Source organism: Barbus barbus, assembly GCF_936440315.1.
Source record: "Barbus barbus genome assembly, chromosome: 19".
Taxonomy (NCBI): Eukaryota; Metazoa; Chordata; class Actinopteri; order Cypriniformes; family Cyprinidae; genus Barbus; species Barbus barbus.
In genome coordinates, this window is record NC_136747.1 from 623785 (window position 1) to 646201 (window position 22417).

The 22417-nt window shown below is 39.0% G+C and overlaps 1 protein-coding gene across 2 annotated transcripts; it reads left to right on the forward strand.

Moving 5' to 3' along the window:
• The first annotated feature begins 1109 nt into the window (after positions 1 to 1109).
• On the forward strand, positions 1110 to 17958 carry utp18 (UTP18 small subunit processome component). Of its 2 annotated transcripts, none has more exons than XM_079441804.1 (13): positions 1110 to 1460; positions 2826 to 2944; positions 3034 to 3129; positions 3212 to 3279; positions 4619 to 4716; positions 5230 to 5355; positions 6306 to 6480; positions 6619 to 6719; positions 7536 to 7626; positions 9430 to 9553; positions 16258 to 16432; positions 17314 to 17456; positions 17827 to 17958. In XM_079441804.1, the coding sequence occupies exons 1-13, from the start codon at positions 1257 to 1259 to the stop codon at positions 17849 to 17851; spliced, it is 1545 nt and encodes a 514-aa protein (XP_079297930.1). In that variant the 5' UTR covers positions 1110 to 1256; the 3' UTR covers positions 17852 to 17958. The 2 variants fall into 2 exon arrangements, with proteins under 2 accessions (XP_079297930.1, XP_079297929.1); XM_079441803.1 differs by having other exon boundaries at positions 1163 to 1460; positions 4616 to 4716.
• The last annotated feature ends 4459 nt before the right edge of the window (positions 17959 to 22417 follow it).

Consider the following 22417-nt stretch of genomic DNA (forward strand, 5'->3'; position numbering starts at 1 on the left):
GCCATTTTGTCTGGTCTACTCGTTACTCCCCGGTGTTCCTGTCAGTGTCTGCCTTGCCTTGGCCTGCCCTGATGTCCTAGTAAAGTATGTTTTTGAGTTACATCCTCGTTTCCGTGTTTCCTGTGTCCTCCCTGCTGTGTGCACCGTGACAGAAAGAGTACTGAAAATGTGTACTTAAGTACAAGTACTGTTACACTGCTGAAATAATACTCAATTACAAGTTAAAGTACTGGTGTCAGACCTACTTAAGTAAAAGTACAAAGTACTCTTCTCTAAAACTACCCAGAGCTACTTTTTAGCGGCGATATTTAATGAAGTACCTAAATAAATGTCACGATGTAATACTAAAAATTATAACCCTAATCTTTATCTTCGTACTGAAAAGCCAGATGGCCAGACATGATTCAGCTAAAATATTAGTGTCTGAGACACTGTGAGCACAGCAGACTTTTAAATGCTTAAATATGTGATATTAATTAAAGAGTGCTCATAAATGGCTGTTGAGATAGTATTCTCAAATGAAATGAGTAGAGAAACTGCCGTCCTTACATCAGAAACGGCTGTCATCGGAGAGAGGACGCCAGTCCAGAGCGGAAGCAAACTCTCAGCTTTTGATTAAATATTACGACGGCAGACTATTTATTCCCAGTGTGCTGACTAGTCATGTGCACTAAAAAAGTAAGTAGGGTGATTTTTGATTTCATGAAGACTTCAATCCTTTTCAGTATCATTGGCAAAACTATCACATACTGTATACTGCCATATAGATATTTTAATATTTCAAATTGTTGTTCATCCATTTTTTCAAGGCAATCGTTATTTCAAGCTTTGAGTGGTTTAATCCAAATCTTCTAAATAAGACACATTCTCTTTATATGATGAACAGATTTTAATATAGGCTTTTATTTACCTAGCCTAAAACATTGGTTAATTAACATTACAAAAACCTCAGTCTTAAACATTTGCTCATGTCTTGCACAGAGGGCCTTGAAGTAATAATAATAATAAACACTGCCTTAGAAGTTGTTCTGCCAAGTATTACGAATTTGCTAAATAATTGAAGATGAACTGAAAGGAGCGTCAAGGATTGTTTCCCGTCGTCGCTTCACACTCCTCCTCGGTAGGAGGCGCAAACACACCACGAGCCGCTTCGCCAGTCGCCATCAGAGAAGAGGAAGAAGCCGCGCTCACATGTTTCGGAAGGAACTCGTGCAGTAGTTTAGATCTGCGGGACTCAGATAAAGCAGCGGCTTACAATGGCTTCGCCCGAGCCCCCCGTCAGGAAGCAGAGGAAGGCGGCGAAGAGGCCGTGGAGCGAGGATCCGGAGCGGAGCGCGGCGGCGGAGGAGAGCAGGCAGCAGCAGCAGCAGCACGCGGGTCTGTGCGCGACGCTCCGCGGGGAGGACGCGTCAGTGCGGCTGCTGGAGGAGCTGGTGTTCGGCGCGGAGGAGCGTCTCACGGTGCGGCTCGCTTCTCTTATCCCCGGGAGTCGAAAATAACCCCGTGCTCGTCTGTTTCTGTGAGCAGTGCTTCAACACTAGAACCGCTGCTCACTCTGTAGTTAACTGCCTCGGTAAACTGCTGATGTGCTGCTTGTTAACAGTTAGGAAGCTAGTTGCTAACTTTAGATATGAGGTGGATTAAGGGATCTAAAATATGATTTTGCGGAATAAGGCATTAATATGTGCTTCATAAGAACGAACACAGCCAATATGCTAGTAAACAACTAGTTCAGGGCACTAGGCTTGCTTTTCACAATTGGTGAAAAGTCACAAACTGGTCATAATTTAAAACATCTAGGGGCATATTTGTGACCCTGGACCACAAAACCAGTCATAAGGGTCTTTTTATTTATTTATTGAGATGTATACATCATCTGAAAGCTGAATATTTGAAAATCTGGAATCTGAGGGAGCAAAAAAATCTAAATATTGAGAAAATCTCCTTTAAAGTTGTTCAAATGAAGTTCTTAGCAATGCATATTAATAATCAAAAATTACGTTGTGATATATTTACGGTAGGAAATTTACTAAATATCTTCATGGAACATGATCTTAATATCCTAATGATTTTTGTCATACAAGAGAAATGTATAATTTTGATCCATACAATGTATTGTTGTCTATTGCTACAGATATACCTGTGCTACTCATGACTGCTTCTGTGCTGCAGGGTCTAATGCTGAAGCACCTTCTGATCAATGACAAATTAATCTTCCCATTATGAGGCGATATTTGATTTCCTTAAAGTAATTGCATTTCTCCTTAGTGCTGTCAAGCAATTAATCACATCCAAAATAAACGTTTTTGTTTACATAATACATCTGTGTGTTGTATATATTTATCTATATGAATATAAATTTACACACAGTATATATGTTGAAAATGTTTACATGTTTATATTTAATTCATAAAATTCATATTATATATAAATATATTTATATGTAAAATTAACATTTTTCTTAAATTATATACATGCATGTGTGTGTATTTATGTACACATAATAAATACACAGTACATGCATATATTATGTAAACAAAACCGTTTATTTTGGATGCGATTAATCGTTTGACAGCACTCAATTTTTTCCTAACCTCATTAAATTCATAAATGTATTTTTATAAACTTTCTCAACCTTTTTTAAATGAATCCAATCTGAATAAGACGGAGTCAGAACGAGCAGGTTCTGAATGGAATGAAGTGTTTTGCTGCCGTGTGGTTGTTAGAGCTGATCGCGTGTACCTGAACTAAAGCTGTGATAACCCTAGTGAGTGCTCTGTTCATCGCTCCGCAGCGTTCTGAAGCGTGTGCATGTGTTTGAGCAGGACAGCAGTGTGTTTCTGGAGGAGGATGACGCAGGCAGCGTGTGCTCGGAGGAGAGTGGGACGCAGCCGGCGGTCCGGAGCGCAGCGTGGGAGGATGAGGAGGATGAGCAGGACGAAGAGTGAGGCACACGACAGCACCGCTCCTGATAACCTCACAACCTTCCTGCCAGTATGCTTGTCACTTATTTGATTTGTTTTGTTTTTTAAGGATTGACATGACGCATCGGTTTCGAAGAGACTTTAAAAAGAGTGAAGCAGAGAGTAAAATGACAAAACAGAGGCTACAGCAGCGTCTAAAGGAACAGTAAGTTACAGTGAAATAAAGTGATTTGTTCGAACAAACAAAAGCACACTTGTGATCCGAGTGCTTCTGGTTTGTTTGGCAGGTTTCAGAAAGCCATGGGCGGCACACCCAGCTGGGCAGAAGCCACAGACAAGAAGAGCCAGAAGAAAGGTAATTAATGCATGAGCTAGTTTGTTTGTTGAGGGATGTCTTTGTTCATTTAAGATGCAGGAAGTCTTTTATGCTGTCTGTTAATGGTTAAAGTATGTAAATTATTTATATAGCACATGTAAACATAGCAAAGCTATCCAAAGTGCTTAACAATGTAACTTAAATTAAAATGAGAAAAGAAAACAAAAAAGAAGCAAACAAGACAACCAATAAAATTGAAATTAAAATGCTAAGGAAAAAAGATATGTTTTCAATCTTGATTTAAAACTGGTAATGGAAGGTGCAAGGCGGCATTCTAGAGGCAACTGGTTCCCTAGACGAGGGGCATTGACTGAAACGGCACCCTTGGTTTTCAAAAGGGAGCGAGGGACAGATAAAAGAGCCCTGTCAGTGGATCTTAAATGTCTGGTAGTTGACAAAGGGATAAGAACAACTTTAAGATAAGACGGAGCTTGATTGTTAAGAGCTTTGAAGACAAACAGCAGAATCTTAAACTGAACTCTAAAATGGACAGGAAGCCAGTGTAGTGAAGCTAAAATTGGAGTGACGTGGTCATATTTCTTTACCCCAGTCAGCAGCCTTGCAGCTGCATTTTGTACCAACTGGAGACGTGAAAGCGATGACTGAGGAAGACCTGAGTACAGAGAATTACAGTAATCTAGGCGTGAGGTAATAAAAGCATCAATAACCTTCTCCAAATCTTGAAAAGACAAAAACGATTTCAGTTTGGAAATGACACAGTCAGCCGATCATGCTTCCATCTCCTCTCTGCTTTACGGCACGCCTGTCTAAGAGAGCGAGCGTTGCCATCCAACCAGTAATACGATTTTATCTTAGGTTGTTTCAATTTAAAAGGAGCAATCGAATCTAAAATATTAGTGCAATCTGTGTAAAAGAGAGAAATCAAATCGTTAGGACCGTAGGACGTCTTTACAGAATGCAAGATAGATTCTTCAACAGCATTAGCTAGATAATGTTCACTGAACTGAGAAACAGTCAGTGAGTTTATAAAACGAGAATAAGAACCAACAGGCTTATTCACAGTAGCAGAGCTCACAACAGGGACCTTAAAAACAATGGGTTTATGATCGGAGAAGGAAGCATCATCAATGAAAACATCAACTACAGAGGAACCATATGACATAATAAGGTCAAGTGTGTGACCAAGGATATGGGTTGCTTGATTTATATGCTGAGAAAAACCAAACGAGTCCAATATATTACTAAACTCAGCAACCAGAGGACGCACCGGGACGTGTTAGCATGCCTCTGTAAGATGTTCATTCCCTGTTGTGAACCAGCAGGCCATCATTACTGTTTATACGCTTCTTCCCAGCAGAGCCTGACAGTGAAGATGAGGATGATGGTGAAGATCTGTTGCGAAGGACGGGTAACTTCATCGGCTCGTCCGACAGCCTGCCCAAGGGAATTATTAAGGTCTGCTGCTCAACATGTGACCGCTGTAGACACAGAAAACATGCTTTTATTGTTCCAAGTGTGAGAGCAACAGATTATAAAAATATAGAATTTGTGACCCTGGACCACAAAACCAGTCATAAGGGTCAATTTTTTTTTTCTAAATGGAAATTTATACATGAAATACTGAATAAATGTATTGTTTACATACCTGAAAGCTGAATAATTAATCTTTCCATTGATGTATGGTTTGTTATGATCGGACAATATTTGTCTGAGATACAACTATTAGAAAATCTGGAATCTGAGGGAGCAAAAAAATCTAAATATTGAGAAAATCTCCTTTAAAGTTGTTCAAATGAAGTTCTTAGCAATGCATATTACTAATCAAAAATGAAGTTTTTATATATTTACAAAATATTTTCATGGAACGTGATTTTTACTTTATCCTAGTGATTTTTGGCATAAAAGAGAAATGTGCTACTTAATAATATTAATAATATCAGTACTAATTGTGTGATGTTTGGCTGGCAGATGAAGAAGTGTGTGAATGCGAACAGTGAGTGTCCCGGAGGGGATCAGCTGACCTCAGTGCAGTTTCACCCGTCTGCTCAGATCGTGATGACCGCAGGCCTGGATCACTCCGTATCACTCTTTCAGGTGAAGCACCGCTCATATCCTCACAGTCCAGCCGCTCACCTTCAGGGATTCGACCGAGGCTGCGTCTCACAGCATTCACTCCATCACTGATCCCTACGCAGTGTGTTATATGAGAGAGGACTGGAATCAGACGCTGTCATGTACTCAACTGTGCTATTTGGGACACCATGTATATGAACTAAAATGTGCTTTTAACACATTATTGTCTCTGTATTTAAAAAATGTATTTAGTCACCACTTGTAGTACACTTGAGTACACTAGTGTTGGGTTCAAGTGTACTACACGTGGTAACTAAATACATTTTTTAAATACAGAAATAGTGTTAAAAGTGCATTTTAGTTCATATTCATGGTGTCCCAAAAAAGCACAGTTGAGTACACTTCGGTGATCTTAAGTTTATCTCAAGAAGTACTAAAGGATTGCTTTTAGTATGTCTCTTCACATCAGCGATCTGTCACAGACACCGTTTATCACCAGTGTGCTTTACTCACGGACAATATAGGTCTGAAGTTCCCATGATTGTTGATGTATTATAATCATGTGTGTCTGTGCCAGCTCTCATTAGTGGTGACTTAAAGGGGTCATCGTGTCTGAAAATCATCTTTTATTATTTAGCCTCGAGTTGTACTGAACAAACACTTGCTCAGCTCATGAGTCGTATCGTGCAGCACACTAAAGGGTGAATTACTGACAACTAGGCCTTACTGATTCATGAAACACGCTGTCATTCAGATGCGTATGCTTTTATTCTAAATATTAAATGTGTATATAGTGCTGAGGCAGTATCTAAATTCTCCGGGTCAGTTACAGATGAGGAGACAAACATACTGCAAATGAACGTCAGAACGAAATGAACAACAAAGTAGTCAATGTGAGTCAGACTGTGCTTGATGTGAATATAAAATATTCATAACATAAAATAACCTTGAAGTTGCTGCTTCTTCAACAGGTGGATGGCAAGAGCAACCCAAAGATCCAGACCATCCATCTGGAGAATTTTCCAGTGAGCAAGGCTTCGTTTAGCGCTGATGGGGAGCATATAGTGGCCACTGGACTGAGGAACAAACTCTTCTACATCTATGACATGATGGAGGGCAGAGTTCTCCCGGTGACTAGTGTGCGAGGTGAGATCTGCAGACTCAGAAGAGCTTTTTCTTTCTGTTGAATGACGGATTATACAGTATGTTGACTGAAGTGATAAAGCTCATTTACATAACTTGTGCTAGAATGTAATGTTTTGTGTGTGTGGATGTTTCTGTTAGGTCTGAATGAGCAGAGGGTGTCAGACTTCCAGGTTTCTCCGGATGGAAAGTATATTCTCCTCTCGGGATCCTCAGGATATCTCCATCTCGTGACCACAAAGGTGCAGCACAGCGATCACATTACATCTGCTCGTGATATATCTGTAGTCACTCAGAATAGTGCTGTTTTCACTCTTAAGTGTCATTTATCTGGTGTTAAAGACTTAGTCCAATCACCCTCAAGACGTTTGTTTGTCTTCGAAACAAATTAAAATATATTTAATGTGCGATATGTTCAATTTTCATATCGTCCTTTCATCAGCCTGTGAGATCACCGATACATGATATTATCGTGCTAATTTAATTGACTTCGTTTCATTGCCGGGAAGTGAACCAACTCCAGCGTAAGGCTAAAAGCAGCATTATGTTTTTAATATTACTGAATTTAAATTTAACACAATTCAAAAAGAAACATTGTAAGTTACTAATCATAACACTTACATTTCCTGAGGTTTTCAAAAAGCAGCTACAGAAAACGAGCAAAGAACATCATCACAGACTTCAGTCTAGAGCCAGTTTATGCTCTTTAAAAACACTCCCGCTATAATCAGTGAAGCTGTCTACACCGTCTGATGAATACATCTCTAACATCGCACGCACATCTGCACTTTATAGTTTATGATGAGAGAATTCGAGCACTGTAAAAATGTAAAACTGTAAAAATGCAGAAAAAGAAATATGATGGAACAAATAAGCCCTAATAATAATTAGATAGTAGCCTGATAATAATAATCGTGGAAGGCATCAGCCACAGGTGATATCTCAATCGATACACGATACTATCCACGAGTGTGTGGCCCTGCTCTTCATGTGCAGTCTCTGTAATCAGCAAGCGCTTGTTAGTGCTCTGCTGTGAGAATGAAGTGTGTCTCTTCCAGACCAGAGAGGTGATCCGGAGCATGAAGATGAACGGGAGTGTGTGTGCTGCAGCGTTCACCACAGACAGCAGCAAGATCTACGCCAACTCCCGTAAGTCCACACAAACGCCGCTTATTATGCCTACAGTAAAAGTCTGACGTGCATCTAATAAATGATTAGCTCAAGAACGCTGTGCAGGTTTAGTACTGTAGCAGCGGCGCTGTGAGCTTTGAACCCGATCATTGAGAGTGTGTGTAATCAATCTGTGTAAATTCACTACAAACTGAGCTGAACCAAGAGTGACCGGGAAATCCTGTGAAATCTGCTTCTCTCACATGCTGCCTTGATTCCTAGGTCACTTAGACAGGAATTTGAGAACCCGATTTCTCATTTTTAAATAGATACTGAACAGAAACTAGTAATACAATAGTTTAGTGCTCTACTAAAAAAGCACTGAAACATACTTTGTAAATGAATAAAAATAACATGAATTATATATTAATCATTAAAGAATCAATTCAAGCGGCGGTCTGAAAAGTGGCCAAATGGGCAAACGTTTCCTTTATAAGAATGATCATGCCAGTTTGAAGAGTTTGAAGTTTGGTGTTTAAAGCAAACAGAAGGAGAAAGTGTTATCTATATTATAGCTCTATAAATGAAGCATATTTTATTAGAGCCACAGAAAGACCAATGTTTCCCTGAAAAATGTACAATACACAATCTTTCAGCCCAGGATGAAGTCTCTGTCGATTATATCTGTCCCAAATCATTGTTAATGTAAAGCTGTGTGAATGGTGCTCTGTGTCACGGCAGTGTTTCTGTCGGCTAAATGAACGTCAGTTTGCTTTCTCACGTCATTAGCATTAAAGGGGGGGTAAGGGATTTCTGGTAGCCAATGCTGATATTTGAAATCACCGAAACAAACACCTCTACCCCAAAAGGGTCTCGCCCCTATTTTGATAGCTCCGCCCCACACATACGTACGCAACCCAGGCAACGATTAGTTCTGTGAAACAAAGCAAAACCAATGTTACCTATCGAGAAGAAACAAAGCAACCTCGGCGTCCAATCACAGGCCTTCCTGCTCCTTCAGTAAACTGCTGTAAACTGTAGTAAACTGCTGCTGTGTTCTATTTATGATGTATTGACACGTCAGATGATTTTCAGTGGTTGCTTTGTCGCGTCCGGTGTAGACAAGCCTTCTTTTGTTCCACAGACGTTTTCCTCGTTTTTTTTATCCGCCATCTCTCTCATTCTGTCGTCGCTCCGCTAATGCTAATGTCCGTCGTGTGCACTGATGAGCATTCTCTCCTCCATATCATTAGTAGACACGCCCCTTACTGCTGATTGGCTACAAGTTTGTTTTGGTATTCGGCCCCGACTCGTTTTCTAAAGCATTTTTGAAAAAATGCATGCAACTTCACTGACTAACAAATGCATTAATATGACCAGATGGATATAAATGAATGCAAATAGATGGCAACAATGGTGACATTAAACATTTAGGACAGCCTTGCGTGTGTTTTGGCCACATTGTTTTATCCGCTTGAGGTGCTAATGTACACGTCTCGTCGTGTTGATGGCAAACATCCTGCTGCGCTCTCTCTCCATCTCTCTAAAGCAAATTAATGAATGTCTAGTCAACAAATTAATTACTAAGTAATGATACGAAAACATGCTCTACAGTATACTATAGCACTATAGTTTGTTGTCGATGTATTTTAAATGTGCCTCTGAAGTGGCCCGCTCTGTTCAGCGCACTGAATCACGTGCTGTTGATGATCTCCGCCTCTAGAGGCCGCTCTCGAGCTGTGTAATAAAGACTACAGGGACTTTTGCTTTATTCAGTCACTGTGACCCTCTGAATCCCCACTGTGTGTGATAAACACTGATTCCCGTGTGTGTGTGTCTCAGAGGAAGGTGAGGTGTTCATCTGGGACGTGCAGAGCAGTAAGTGTCTGAAGAAGTTTGTGGATGACGGCTGTGTCAGAGGAACTTCTCTTGCTCTGTCCAGGGATGGCCTGTATCTAGCCTGTGGGTGAGTAACGTCAGAACACCGTTCGTCTGTCTCTTACTAAACACAGAAGCTGATATCAGCACTAAACATCGGCATTAAGTCACCAAAGCCTGTAGCCTACTCAGGTGAAAGTGCAAATACTTACTGTTAGAGGTGTAAGAAAATATTGATACACGCGAGTATCGCGATATTTTGTTTGGTGATACTGTATCGATTCTCAAAAACGGAATATCGATATTTAAAAAATATAAATCATACAGGATTCATGGCAGTTGTTTCGTTTCGAGTTCATATCCCAACTCAAGTGTCATATCCTGGGCTTTTGTGGTAACGTCCGCTCTGGGACCGCGGCGGGGGTGCCAACTAGGTCCCGCCGCTTGCCGCTTGAAGAGCCTTCGCGCGAGGTGCGGCGGGCGGTAAGGTCTCGGCGATTCCACGCAGAACATAAATACAAACTGAAAAAACCTGTGAAAGGTTCTGAGAATGTGCAACATCTGTATTTATTTTATTGTTTTACAATTGTTTTCTTCAGGAATCCAGCAAGCACTTTATTTTTCATTGATATTAAGTAGATGTCATTTTTTTTGTTCAGATCAAATGTTATGACATTGTATATTACAATTGTAAACTTAAACTGTGAACCTTTAAAGCAGGGTCTAAAAATATATATGGTCTTTTTAAAAAAAACATTTTTATACATTTAACTAAAGAATCCTGCAAGCACTTTAATTTTTCCCCCTTGACACAAAGTGCTTCAATAATGTTGAATGCAGGGTTCCCACTCTTCTTGAAAGTACTTGAATTTCAGACATATGGATTCAAGGCCTGGAAAGTACTTGAAAACAAACATAGGTCCTTGAAAGTGCTTGAATTAAATTTAAAATAAATTTAGTTTATGGCGCTATTTCAAAATTGTCCTATATGTGCTGCCACAGAACAAAACGGCACAAATAATTGGGGTGGAGATGGGGTAGTGCGAAAAAAACTTAGCGTGTGTTGATGTGCAGCCTAGAGTTTTCTTGAGCCGCTCGCGCTGAGTGTCTGGCCATTACCGCCCGCTCCCGCAACGTGTGTGTCCCGCTCTCGCAAACAGTCTAATATCGTATATCATTTTCGCGCTATTAATAAGTGAAATCACATTTGAATGAGCGCTCGCAGTTCACTTTCACTTTCGATTACACGATCACGCACACTCTGTGTAAAGTGAGCACATCTTTACAGTGCGTGAATTAGACACGTTGATATTCTGATCATATTTATTTCCAAGAACATTTGACCAATTCCAAACCACATCAATCTTAATAACTACTATTAATTTTGTAATTAATCATTTATAAGTGATATATAATTGTCCATGAAGGCTGGAAGTGAAAAACTCCTTATATTCATGTGTGCAGAATTATTAGGCACATTTTCTTTTACGGATAAAATGAGCCAAAAAAGAGATTTAACTGAAAAGTCAAAAATTATTAAATCCCCAATGAGAAATATTCAAAACTAATGCAATACAGAAACTGTAAAGTTAAGACATGACCATTGGTCAGCGAAATGCTCATTGGTTACAGCGGGGTTAGACAAAAACAGGTGGAGAAGATAAGACACACGGTAACTGCAAAATAATTCAGAATTAATGTGAAGAATTAGGTGTAAACCATCAAACATTTAGTCTCCAGCGCCACCATTTTCCAGAACGGCAACCTTCCTGGAGTCTCCAGAATTATAAGATGTCAGGTTTTCAGAAACTTTGCTTGTGTAAAAAATCCTAAAAAATGACCCTCACTTAATGAGAATAACATGCAGAAGTGTTGTTAAATACATGAAGACTAATTTTTATAGGCTTTATAGACGGATAAGTTGAGAGCAGTGTTAATTTTGACAGCAAATTTTGATTTAGTTTTAGTCATGACTAAAATGCCATATAGTTTTAGTCATATTTTACTCATCTGAGTTGTTTTTAGTTTTAGTCTCGTTTTAGTTCACTAAATATCATAAGATTTTTAGTCGACTAAATCTACAGTAAATTTAGTCGGCTAAAATCTAATGGGTTTAGTTGCAGTGCATTTATTAAGCATTTCTCTAAAATTTCCAAACTCATTATATAGGTTTGATATTGTTTTTTATCATGATAGACTGCAATTTAACTGCGGTGACACACAACATGCCTTTGATAAAATTAAATAAAACCACTTCTCATAAAGAACAGGAATATGGTCTTCTTTTTAATGAAATACCAATGGTTATATATAGGCTAATTATGCATTCTTTATAGCAACTTGTTTATCATTCTTTCAAGCAGACATATTTATTTCTATAAATAAATTTAGATTAATCTTTTGGGCTACTAAAGTTTTTCAGTCAAGAGCAGTGAGTAATTGTATGTCTTTCTTTTGTTGCTTGATTAACATCAATGACTCAGACAATAGCAACTAAATTAGGCTGCTATCCCTTTAAAACCAAATGCACGGTGACGGATGCAGTGTAGGCCTACTGATACATGTTCTCCCTACGGTTTACGTTCACAGCTGTGTTTACGTGAATACTCGTCAAAACGGACATTTCGACATCATTTTGTGTGTATTTCTCCGTTCATGCGACGTGAAAGAGTACTCACGTGCTGTGTGATGCACTTTCTGTGTGTGTATGCTTCAGTGTCTGCGCTCAGAAAACAGGACCGAATTGAGTTCTCTCTTGCGTCGTCAGATTTATGCATATGTCTGCTCTCCTCTTACTCCCACATATTGACTTTTTTAATGTTTTATGCGCCGTGCAGCAAGTGTATTTTAGCTTATGTCCCGCCGGTTCATATGTTTGCATCTAACCTTCTATGCAGCAGATTCGTTCTGAATGAATCTCTTCCCAAATTGTCCCTCCCTAACATTTTAGATTAGATAGATAGATTTGTAATAATTTTTGTCATTCAAAAAGAGTTTTTGTTCATTATCGTCTCGTTGTCGTCAGTGAAAAAAATGTCGTTGATGAAAATTATGATAAAGTATTGGTCAACGAAATGAACACTGGTTGAGAGTGAGTCTTGAAGGACCAGCACCACATCCTCTTGTACCACTGTTTGAAGAATTGATCTTCCACAATAGCAGTAAGTTTTAGGAGCTCATTTTAAGTCAATCTCTGCCAGACAGACTTTTCAGGATATGAGATGGACTAAAAATGAACTCCCAAAACATACTGCGACGTGGAGCTAAGGAGAAAATGTAGAACTTGAAAATAAGAAAAACAGCTTAGTGGAATGCGTTTACAGTTTAAAAGCAAATAGAAAGTCCTATTTTTTATTTATATTCTTTATATTTATTTGCACATGTACAATGTTTAAAATGTTCATGACATATTAAAAAAAAAAATAGAAATTTTGAGCAGCTGCATTCCTCTAGGTCAAAGATGAAAAAAATGGGATTTACAAAATAATTTTGACTTGAGTTGTTTATTAATGAGTAATGTCTCTATTGAGAGAACATGCTAATTTTTAATGTTAACAGGTTTACAGTGTTATTACAACATTTAACCACTTTTTATTAATTTAAAAATTGTGAAATTCTTTCAAATTTAAATCTTGTACAAGAACTACAGCAAAAAACAGTTTTGTTTTTTGTAGTTTGCTGTTTTTCTAAAAATATTTTAGAAATTGTATTTGAATATTACCAGTATTAACTTCAATGGATTTCATTAAATTCTTTGAACATGACTACTCAAAACGGTCTTAATTTATGAAACCTACACATTCAAAACATTATTACTCTGAAATTTTTAATGTAAATGTTAAGTGTAAGTAAAATGCTTAGTACTGTAAGGTCTTTCATGACACTACATTCGCTGGCGTGTGAATTTGATAGGTGCTTGATATAAAATAAATGGTGCTTAAAAAGTCCTTGAATCTGGTGTTCATGAAAGAGTGGGAACCCTGTGAATGTTACAGGGACTGATTATTGCAAATGCAGATCCCAGTGTGTTCTGGTTAAACTATTTTTATTTATTTATTTATTGCTAAGGTTTGCATATGGTGGCGTGTTCTTAATGACAGCTTTCCTAAAAATATATCCTGTTTCTAAAATAAGAAATATCCCAATATATCGCCTTGCTTACAGTATCGCAATATATCGTATCATAACCCCTGTATCGTGATCCGTATCGTCAGATTCTTGCAATACACAGCCCTACTTGCTGTAGTAAATACTGAAGTAGAGGAAACGGTGTTAATAATGACCTGAGTTACTTCTCATTGGACTCTTCTTTACTCTTACTCAAGTATTACTAGCGATTTTGGATCTGATTCAGAACAAACAGGATAATGAAGATGAAGTCATTGAAGAAATATCTGGTTCTGTTGATGCTTTTTGTCAATCTGTATGTGTCTGTGTCCGTTGCGAAAATGCTGCATGAACTCAGTGAAAGCAGCCCATAAATATGACTTCAAATACAGTGTGTTTCTGGTTGTTACATACTGTGTTTGTTAGAATATAATGACAATTACATCTAATGTGGTCAAAATTCAGAATGTGTATGATTTGTCTGTGTTGGTCATAGGCTTGAGTTTTATAAAGGTAACATGAATCCTGCACATGCTTTCTGAAATAGAGCTAGAAAAATCACCCATGAATCATTTTTGAGTTGAATTGATGAATCTGAAGTTGTTGTGCGATTATCTTGTATACGGTAGTCAACATTTGAAGTGGATCAAGAAAGTTAATCAAAATTGTCCTAACGATGAATTTTCCCAAACCCCTCCTCTGCGGTGATTGATTTCATGTAAAGCAGTGTTTGTGAGCTTTTAACGCTCCAAAAGCGGCACCTAGTGGCAAAGAATGAATTTGCATTTTCATGTTGACGTCAACCTAAAACAGCTTGGGATTGGTTTTAAAAACGACTCGTTTCAATGATTCAGAGTCGACTCTTTCTTTTGAGAGACAATAACTTTATACACGGAGCACTTTCAGATTCAAAAGTTTGCAGGAGGTTTTCATTCACTTAAACACTGCATGAAAGCTCATTTTCAAAAATCCATAATAGGGGCACTTTAAATAACTTTACTACTAAAGAACAAAATAACTGTTGTTTAAAAATATGTATCTGCAAAATAACCCGCAAAAAACACTAATTTCAACTGTAGATTATTAACATCTGTGATCGTCAAGTCACCTTTATTTATATAGCGCTCTTAACAATACAGATTGTGTCAAAGCACTTAACAGTATCAAATTGGAGGATAGAGTGTCAGTAATGTATAATAATAAGATTAAACACTCAATTTTCAGTTAAAGGCATTTCATTATTGAATTCAGAGATGTCATCATCTAGCTCAGTTTAGTTTAAATAGTATCTGTGAAATCAAATTGACGATAATCACTAGAAATCAAGTGTCCCAAACTGAGCAAGCCAGAGGCGACAGCAGCAAGGAACCAAAACTCTCTCTGAGACAGAATGGAGAAAAAAACCTTGGGAGAAACCAGGCTCAGTCGAGGGGCCAGTTCTCCCCAGCCATGTCAGATTGTGTAGAGGGCTTATCTGATTCCTGTGGTCTTGTCCCGATGGGGCATTTTAATTATAAATTAATGTATTTGTTATATTTGTGTTTTATTCATTTTTAAGTTTTTCATTTGTGATTTATTAATTTGCTATAATTGTAATGTATAGTTTAATGCATTTTTATCTTTATAATACATATTTGTTTATTTCTGTTTCTATATATATATATATATATATATATATAAATAATATTATTATTTTTATTAATATTATTAGCCGTTTCAACACATACATGTTTTACCAAATAAACAGAACAGCACTTTTAGAGTTCATCCCACTCATTGATGTGAGCATAAGTATTGGGACAGTTGAACATAAGGCAGATATATAAGATTAAAAGCTATTATTTAGTTGCAGATCCCTTGCACACAATCACAGCAGTGAGTCTGTGACCCATAGACATCACCAGACTCTTGCTCTCAGGATTCAGAATGCAGAAGTAAAGGATATAACTGATACGTGTGTGTGTGTGTGTGTGTATTTTATTTTTTTATATTATACTATTTATTTTAAATGTATTTATGAATTTTTCATATTTGTATATTATGTTTTAATTAAAATTTTAAATGTATAAATGTATTTATTTTATATTGTTGCCATTTTCTAACAATAATAGTATTGTGTAGTTAAGTATTTTATTATATTTTTAGTTTTCTTTTATTTTTATTGTATTTAAGTCGAGGTCTTCACTGGGGATATGTCCCCGGGGCTCATTCAGGTGTCCGGCCTCCGCCAACGATCAGGGACACATAATCTCCCGACGCCGATCCACCATCTGATCCGGACACGGACTGAGAAACAGAATAAGAAAGAAACAGACAAATATTAGCGTAGATGCCATTCTTATTACGATGTAACGAGTACATCATGTGTTATGGGGAGTGTTCCCGGTTCCGGTTGATCTAATTAATGCAGCCAAACAATCCTTTAATGGATTTGAACAATAGAAGTGTATTAGTGTGTTATGTGTAAGCCAGGTTAAAGAAATGTGTCTTTAATCTAGATTTAAACTGACAGAGTGTGTCTGCCTCCAGAACAGTGTCAGGTAGATTGTTCCAGAGTTTGATGATGAAGAACTGTTACTCCCTGGAGTAATGTTTTGCTCCTGCCAGAGCTTTGGTCCGGACGGTTGTGTGTTAGTTGTTAGGTGTGATGCGCAGTTGTGACGGTGTTGTGCTGCTCGTCTGCAGGTCTCAGAGCGGCGTGGTGAACATCTACTCGCAGCAGGACTGCCTGCAGAAGCTGGAGCCTAGACCTCTGAAGGCCGTCATGAACCTGGTGACAGCGGCGAGCTCCCTGTGCTTCAACAGCACCTCCGAGATCCTGGCCATCGGGTCCAGAGCGGACGACGAGGCCAACCGACTGGTGCGTCACACGAGAGGAACTCGAAACCAGCTGTGTACATATGAAAACAAATCAGCATGTGCCATTTGTATATCATGTCATTTGGATTATATTTCATAGTTTTTTAATAATGCTTAAATTAAATACTACATTTTGTAAATTGAAGAGAAAACATGCCTGGAGAAACTGATATGAAAGTGTTTCTCATGAGCACTGCGTGAATAATAATGCATGACTGAGTAAATAGTGTAGACACTGTGCTCTTTTTTTAGGAACACTACTTGTTCTGTGCCTTTAAAACAGCTTAAATTTTCAAGTTCATGAATAGGATTATTCAGATTCATAGTGTTTCTGATTATCAAATTCAAACGAATATACATGCCGTGTCCGTTAATGGATGCAGATGTTCAGAAACGGTACTGTGGCGTTCCAGAGATGATTGATAGGTTTGAACAGCCTTAAAGCATTGCTCTCACCATTACACCAGCAGCAGTCTGGACTCCTGACATGAGTGCATGGATTCATGCTGTTTGTGCAAATTATGAGCAGCGCTCAACATTGCTGAGATCACAAGAACGAAGCTCCAGACCCATGTCTGCATAAGCACTGCTGAAGCATGATTGGCAGATCTGATAATTGCACAAGTATCTGTACAGCTGATCCTAATAAATTGCTCAGCAGTGTGTACATGTATACATAGATACACTTCATGTTGTAATGAATTGTAGATGACTGAAAGAGTGCACGTTTTCTGTGTTCATAAGCTGCAGAATTGGATTTCAGATGCAGTTCTTGCTGTAATCTGGCTTGTTTTTAGTTAAAATAATACACAAAAATTGGGTAGTTGGGATTTTTAGTTGCAGAAGAATTTAGATAACTTGATTAATTTTTTTCCTTTTAAGGTCCATCTTCCAAGTTTCACAGTGTTCTCCAATTTTCCACAATTCCAAAAGAAGACTATATTTCAAACCCGTTGTGTGGATTTCTCCCCGCGGAGCGGTTTCTACTCTGTGGCCAATAATAAAGGCCATGCGCTGCTCTTCAGGTGAGAACAAACCACACCGATATGTAGCTGTCATGCTAATTACATTCGTTTCCATCTGTTTTTGCTACATGTGCAATGTTAATTTATGATTCACAGGTTTAGCATTTAGAACATTTAATGAACTTTTAGTCTTTTTTAAAAGGCATTCATAGGTCTCTTTAAATGTAATGTAATTAGGCTCATACCTTTTAGGAAAGAGAAAGACTATTGGAGTGTATTGTACTATTGCATTTAAATCCATTGTAGTGTCATTAACCACTGCTCTCAAGCACCCCAGACACTGTTCAGTTTATTGAATGAATGACCTTTTACACTGATGCTAGTGTTATCCAGGTGTTGTATAATCGTGTGTATTGTTGTTTGTCTCTAGGCTTCTGCATTACACTGACTTCTAGAGATGAAGCACCGCGTTCCACAAAGCAAACGGCTCAGACTGAATACATTACACATCTGTCAGCTCCTCTGATTTCAGCTCAATAAACCACATGACTGAGAACTATTATGCTGTTGTACAAGTGTTCATTATTTACAGCTTGCTCATCCTAATACAGTCTCTGACACTTGTCCTTGTCTTCAGACCTGCAGTAGAGCTCTTAAAGTCACTGTTTGATTTATTCAGTTTATTGGAACAAAACTTCACATATATATTCTTCTAGAGCAGCTTTACCAAGAGTGGCCATATAAATGCTGCACTTAGCAACAGTGGCGAGAAGAGCTCACTAAGATGTTAAAGAAGGATAAACGTTCAGAAGTAGAGATGCGTCTGAAACCGAAAACCTTATTGGAAAAGGCTTGGAAAATGACTTCAAAAAGAATAATGAATTCTACCGAATAATAGAAGACACATTCAGCAGACACTCTCTGGTTTGCTGATAACAGGTGAACTAGAGGATAGCAGAACTTTATACAATCACCTGTAAAACTACTACACAATAATGAGTGTGTTAAGTGAATAACTCTATGAGGGAAATGAGTGGCATAACCTTCTCAGAAATCAGAGCTTGCCAAGAGAAAGCTTACTGAATCCATATACATTTTCTATTATTTGATATATACAGTGCATCCAGAAAGTATGCCCATCACTTCACTTTTTCCACATTTTATGTTACAGCCTTATTCCAAAATGGATTCAATTTATTATTTTCCTCAAAATTCTAAAAAAAAAAACAATGATAATGTGAAAGAAGTATTCACAGCCTTTGCTCAATACTTTGTTGAAGCACCTTTGGTACCAATTACAGCCTCAAAACTTTTGGGGTGTGATGCGACAAGCTTTAAACATCATCATCTGGCAATTATCTGCTTTGCTTTTCTTCTCCTCGCCTGTTCACCTCTTAAGCTCTGTTAGGTTGGATGGGGGCAGACGCACATTTTCAGGTTTCTCTAGAAATATTTGATTGGGTTCAAGCCCAGGCTGTGGCTGGGCCACTCAAGGACATTCACAGAGTTGTTTATAAGCCACTCTTGCTGTGTGCAGTCTAATAAAAAGTTTAATGCAGGCTGGAAGATTGGATGAGTATAAGACTGAAAAAGAATCATGGTCAGTGTATACTGAGCAAGTGGATATCAAGGCCGATGATGTGGATGATGGTGGTGATGGCGCAGTGGATAAGACACATGCCTTTGGTGTGAGAGACCCGGGTTCGAATCCACTGTGAGACACCAATGTGTCCCTGAGCAAGACACTTAACCCCTAGTTGCTCCAGAGGCGTGCGACCTCTGACATATATAGCAATTGTAAGTCGCTTTGGATAAAAGCGTCAGCTAAATGAATAAATGTAAATGTGATACAAAACAAGTGACAACTTTTCTTAGTGAGATGGGAGCAGCAACATATGGATTGTTGCAGAATTTGGTAAGCCTAAAGATAAAGCGTTTGGACAGATTGTAAATATTCTGAAGGCTCACTTCGAACTGCCACCTTTGGTAATTTCGGGTCGGCCCACACTGAGTTTCTTATCTTGAACATAAAAGAAGGTATTCTGAAGAATGCTAGTAATCAAACGGTTGTTGATCCCTATTGACTTCCATAGTATTTTTTCCCTACTGTGGAATTCAGAGGGAACCAACAACTATCTGGTTCTTCAAAATATCTTTTATGTTCAACATAAGAAAGAAACTCATACAGGTTTGGAACAACATGAGGGTGAATAAATTACGGCAGAATTTTCATTTCTGGGCAAACTTCTAAGGTCTGCTTAGCGGCTATCACTAAATTTGATAATAGGTTTGATGGCACTAGGGTAGGGCAACACCCCCTTATTTATAGGTTTATGAAGACCGTTCCCTTCCAGATGCTAGAAGAGCCGTTCCAGGATGGGAACTCTCCATGGTGCTGGAGGCCGTGTCTCAGCCTTTTGAGCCCCTGGGAGATATCTCTCTCAAGCTTCTGTTCTTTAAGACATCCTTGCTCTTGGCTTCAATCAAACAGGTCAGCGATTTGTGTGCAGTCTCTGTTCATTCATATGAACTAATTTAACACACATAAACACACACATTCACACAAGTTACAGAAAGAACATGAGAAAAGAATGACTTAAGAGAATATGGAATATGAAATCTAGCAATATATGCAATTTCTTAGACCTGAATGAACAGTCAATCATTTAATTTCCCCCTCCAACTTAGTTTTAAATAAGGCTATTAAACTTTATATTAAATGCACCAGTTCTGCTAGAGTCTAGAGATATTACATGTGTGTTGGGGATCCCCTTCGGTGGCATCGTCCTCGCTGGAGGTCTGGTCTGGAGTCAAGTCTTGGGAAGCCAACCATGATGGGCTTTGGCTGAAGGATGGGTGTGGATTCTTTTTGGCTGGTTGAAGGTTGAGGGAGGCAAAGACTGTCAGAGACACGACTATTCAGGAAAACTTAACTTAGAAAACAAGCCTCTCAATGGAAAAGAAAAGAAAGAAGAGCTATGCAATGGAATGATGTTTGTACACGACATTATTTTGGGAAGATCTGATGCATTTTTGATATGTAAAGGCAGTCGGTGTGCTATTCAGTGTGGTGTGGAATTTGGTTTCTATGAGGAACAAGTCAAAAGGTCTCAGAGGGAGTCTCAGTCTGGGCACCATGTACTAGGAAAGGAATCAAACCCCCCTTATGGTGTTAACTCGTGATTTCACTTGTGATAGTCATGATGTGTTCACTTTTCAACCATTAATCTTGTTTAAAGTTGACGTGTTGGGATTATAAGGTAACTGCCAATCAAGTGAAGTGACATTCAGCCAAGTATGGTGACCCATACTCGGAATTCGTGCTCTGCATTTAACCCATCCAACGTGCACACACACAGCAGTGAACACACACACACACACACACACACACAGCAGTGAACACACACACACACCGTGAACATACACCCGGAGCAGTGGGCAGCCATTTTATGCTGCGGCGCCCGGGGAGCAGTTGGGGGTTCGGTGTCTTGCTCAAGGGCACCTCAGTCGTGGTATTGAGGGTGGAGAGAGCGCTGGACATTCACTCCCACCACCTACAATTCCTGCCGGCCAGAGACTCGAACCCACAACCTTTGGATTACAAGTCCGACTCTCTAACCATTAGGCCACGACTCCCTCAAGCCGCTAATACTGAAACATACTCTTTGCCATGTATTGAAGAAGTGCAAGCCACTCTTATTGGAGGAAGGCTATGTTCAATCTTGATCGATCTCACCTCAGCCTATCAACAGGTCTTATTGGATGAATATTCAAAGAAATGTATAACTATCAACATGCTTAAGGGTGTATATGTGTACAAATGTTTAGCTTTTGGAATTAGTTCAGCCCCCCTCCATTGCCAGCGGATCATAGATAATTTGCTGAGTGATCTGAAGGTGATTGTATATTTGGATGATCTGCTTGTCATGGGCAGAGATGAGCAGGAACATCTGGAAAATCTTTCCAAGTTTTTGTAGCAGCTCCAAGAAAGTGGGATACGAGTGAATAAGTCAAAGTGTGAGTAGGGCCAAACAGGAATTGAGTACCTGGGTCATGTGATAGACGGAAAGGGAGTGTATCCCACAAAGGACAAAGTTAGAACCATTCAAGAGGCACTGTCACCTTCAAATGTGAAAGAGCATTGAGCTTTCCTTGGCTTAGTTAACTATTATGGCCCCTATTATACCCCACCAAAGCACTGTGTTGGCCCAATTCTACAGATTGGAAATGTGCATGCTTTATAACGTATGCCTTTGTCTGAGATCAAATATGCTGAAACTGAAGCAGTATTATCTCAAATTCACACTTTTTTGTCTTACCACTTCAAAGAAGCCCTTCTCAATGCAAGACAGGTGGCCAGAGTGACAAGAATGGATTGTGAGCTCTATAGAAGTTTACGCTATATATCATGGAGGGGTGGCCAATTGAGGTGCTAAATGATTTGAAGGTGTATTTTAAGAAGAGAGATGAATCAGAGCAAGGATGTGTGGTATGGGGCACAGGAGTGATTGTTCCATTCAAGTTGGTCATCTTGGTATTGTTAAAATGAAAGCCTTACCTCACAAATAAGGCTAACCATTAGGCCACGACTTCATGGGGACTTCATGGGGAAGTCGTGGCCTAATGGTTAGAGAGTCGGACTCGTAATCCAAAGGTTGCGGGTTCGAGTCTCGGGCCGGCAGGGATTGTAGGTGGGGGGAGTGAATGTACAGCACTCTCTCCACCCTCAATACCACGACTGAGGTGCCCTTGAGCAAGACACCGAACCCCCAACTGCTCCCCGGGCGCTGCAGCATAAAGTGTGTGTGTGTGTGTGTGTGTGTGTGTGTGTTCACTGCTGTGTGTGTGTGTGTGTGTGTGTGTGTGTGTGTGTGTGTTCACTGCTGTGTGTGTGCACGATGGATGGGTTAAATGCAGAGCACGAATTCCGAGTATGGGTCACCATACTTGGCTGAATGTCACTTCACTTCACTTCACTTCACTTCAAATATGTGTGGTGGCCAAAGATTGACTTGGATGTG

What these genes read in the sequence shown, in the direction of transcription:
- utp18 (XM_079441803.1), top strand. Translation starts at nt 1,257, where the DNA reads ATGGCTTCGCCCGAGCCCCCCGTCAGGAAGCAGAGGAAGGCGGCGAAG. An exon ending in CAAGAAGAGCCAGAAGAAAG is followed by an intron (nt 3,280 to 4,615) that starts GTAATTAATGCA and finishes GCTTCTTCCCAG; the next exon opens with CAGAGCCTGACAGTGAAGAT. An exon ending in TCCATCTCGTGACCACAAAG is followed by an intron (nt 6,720 to 7,535) that starts GTGCAGCACAGC and finishes TGTCTCTTCCAG; the next exon opens with ACCAGAGAGGTGATCCGGAG.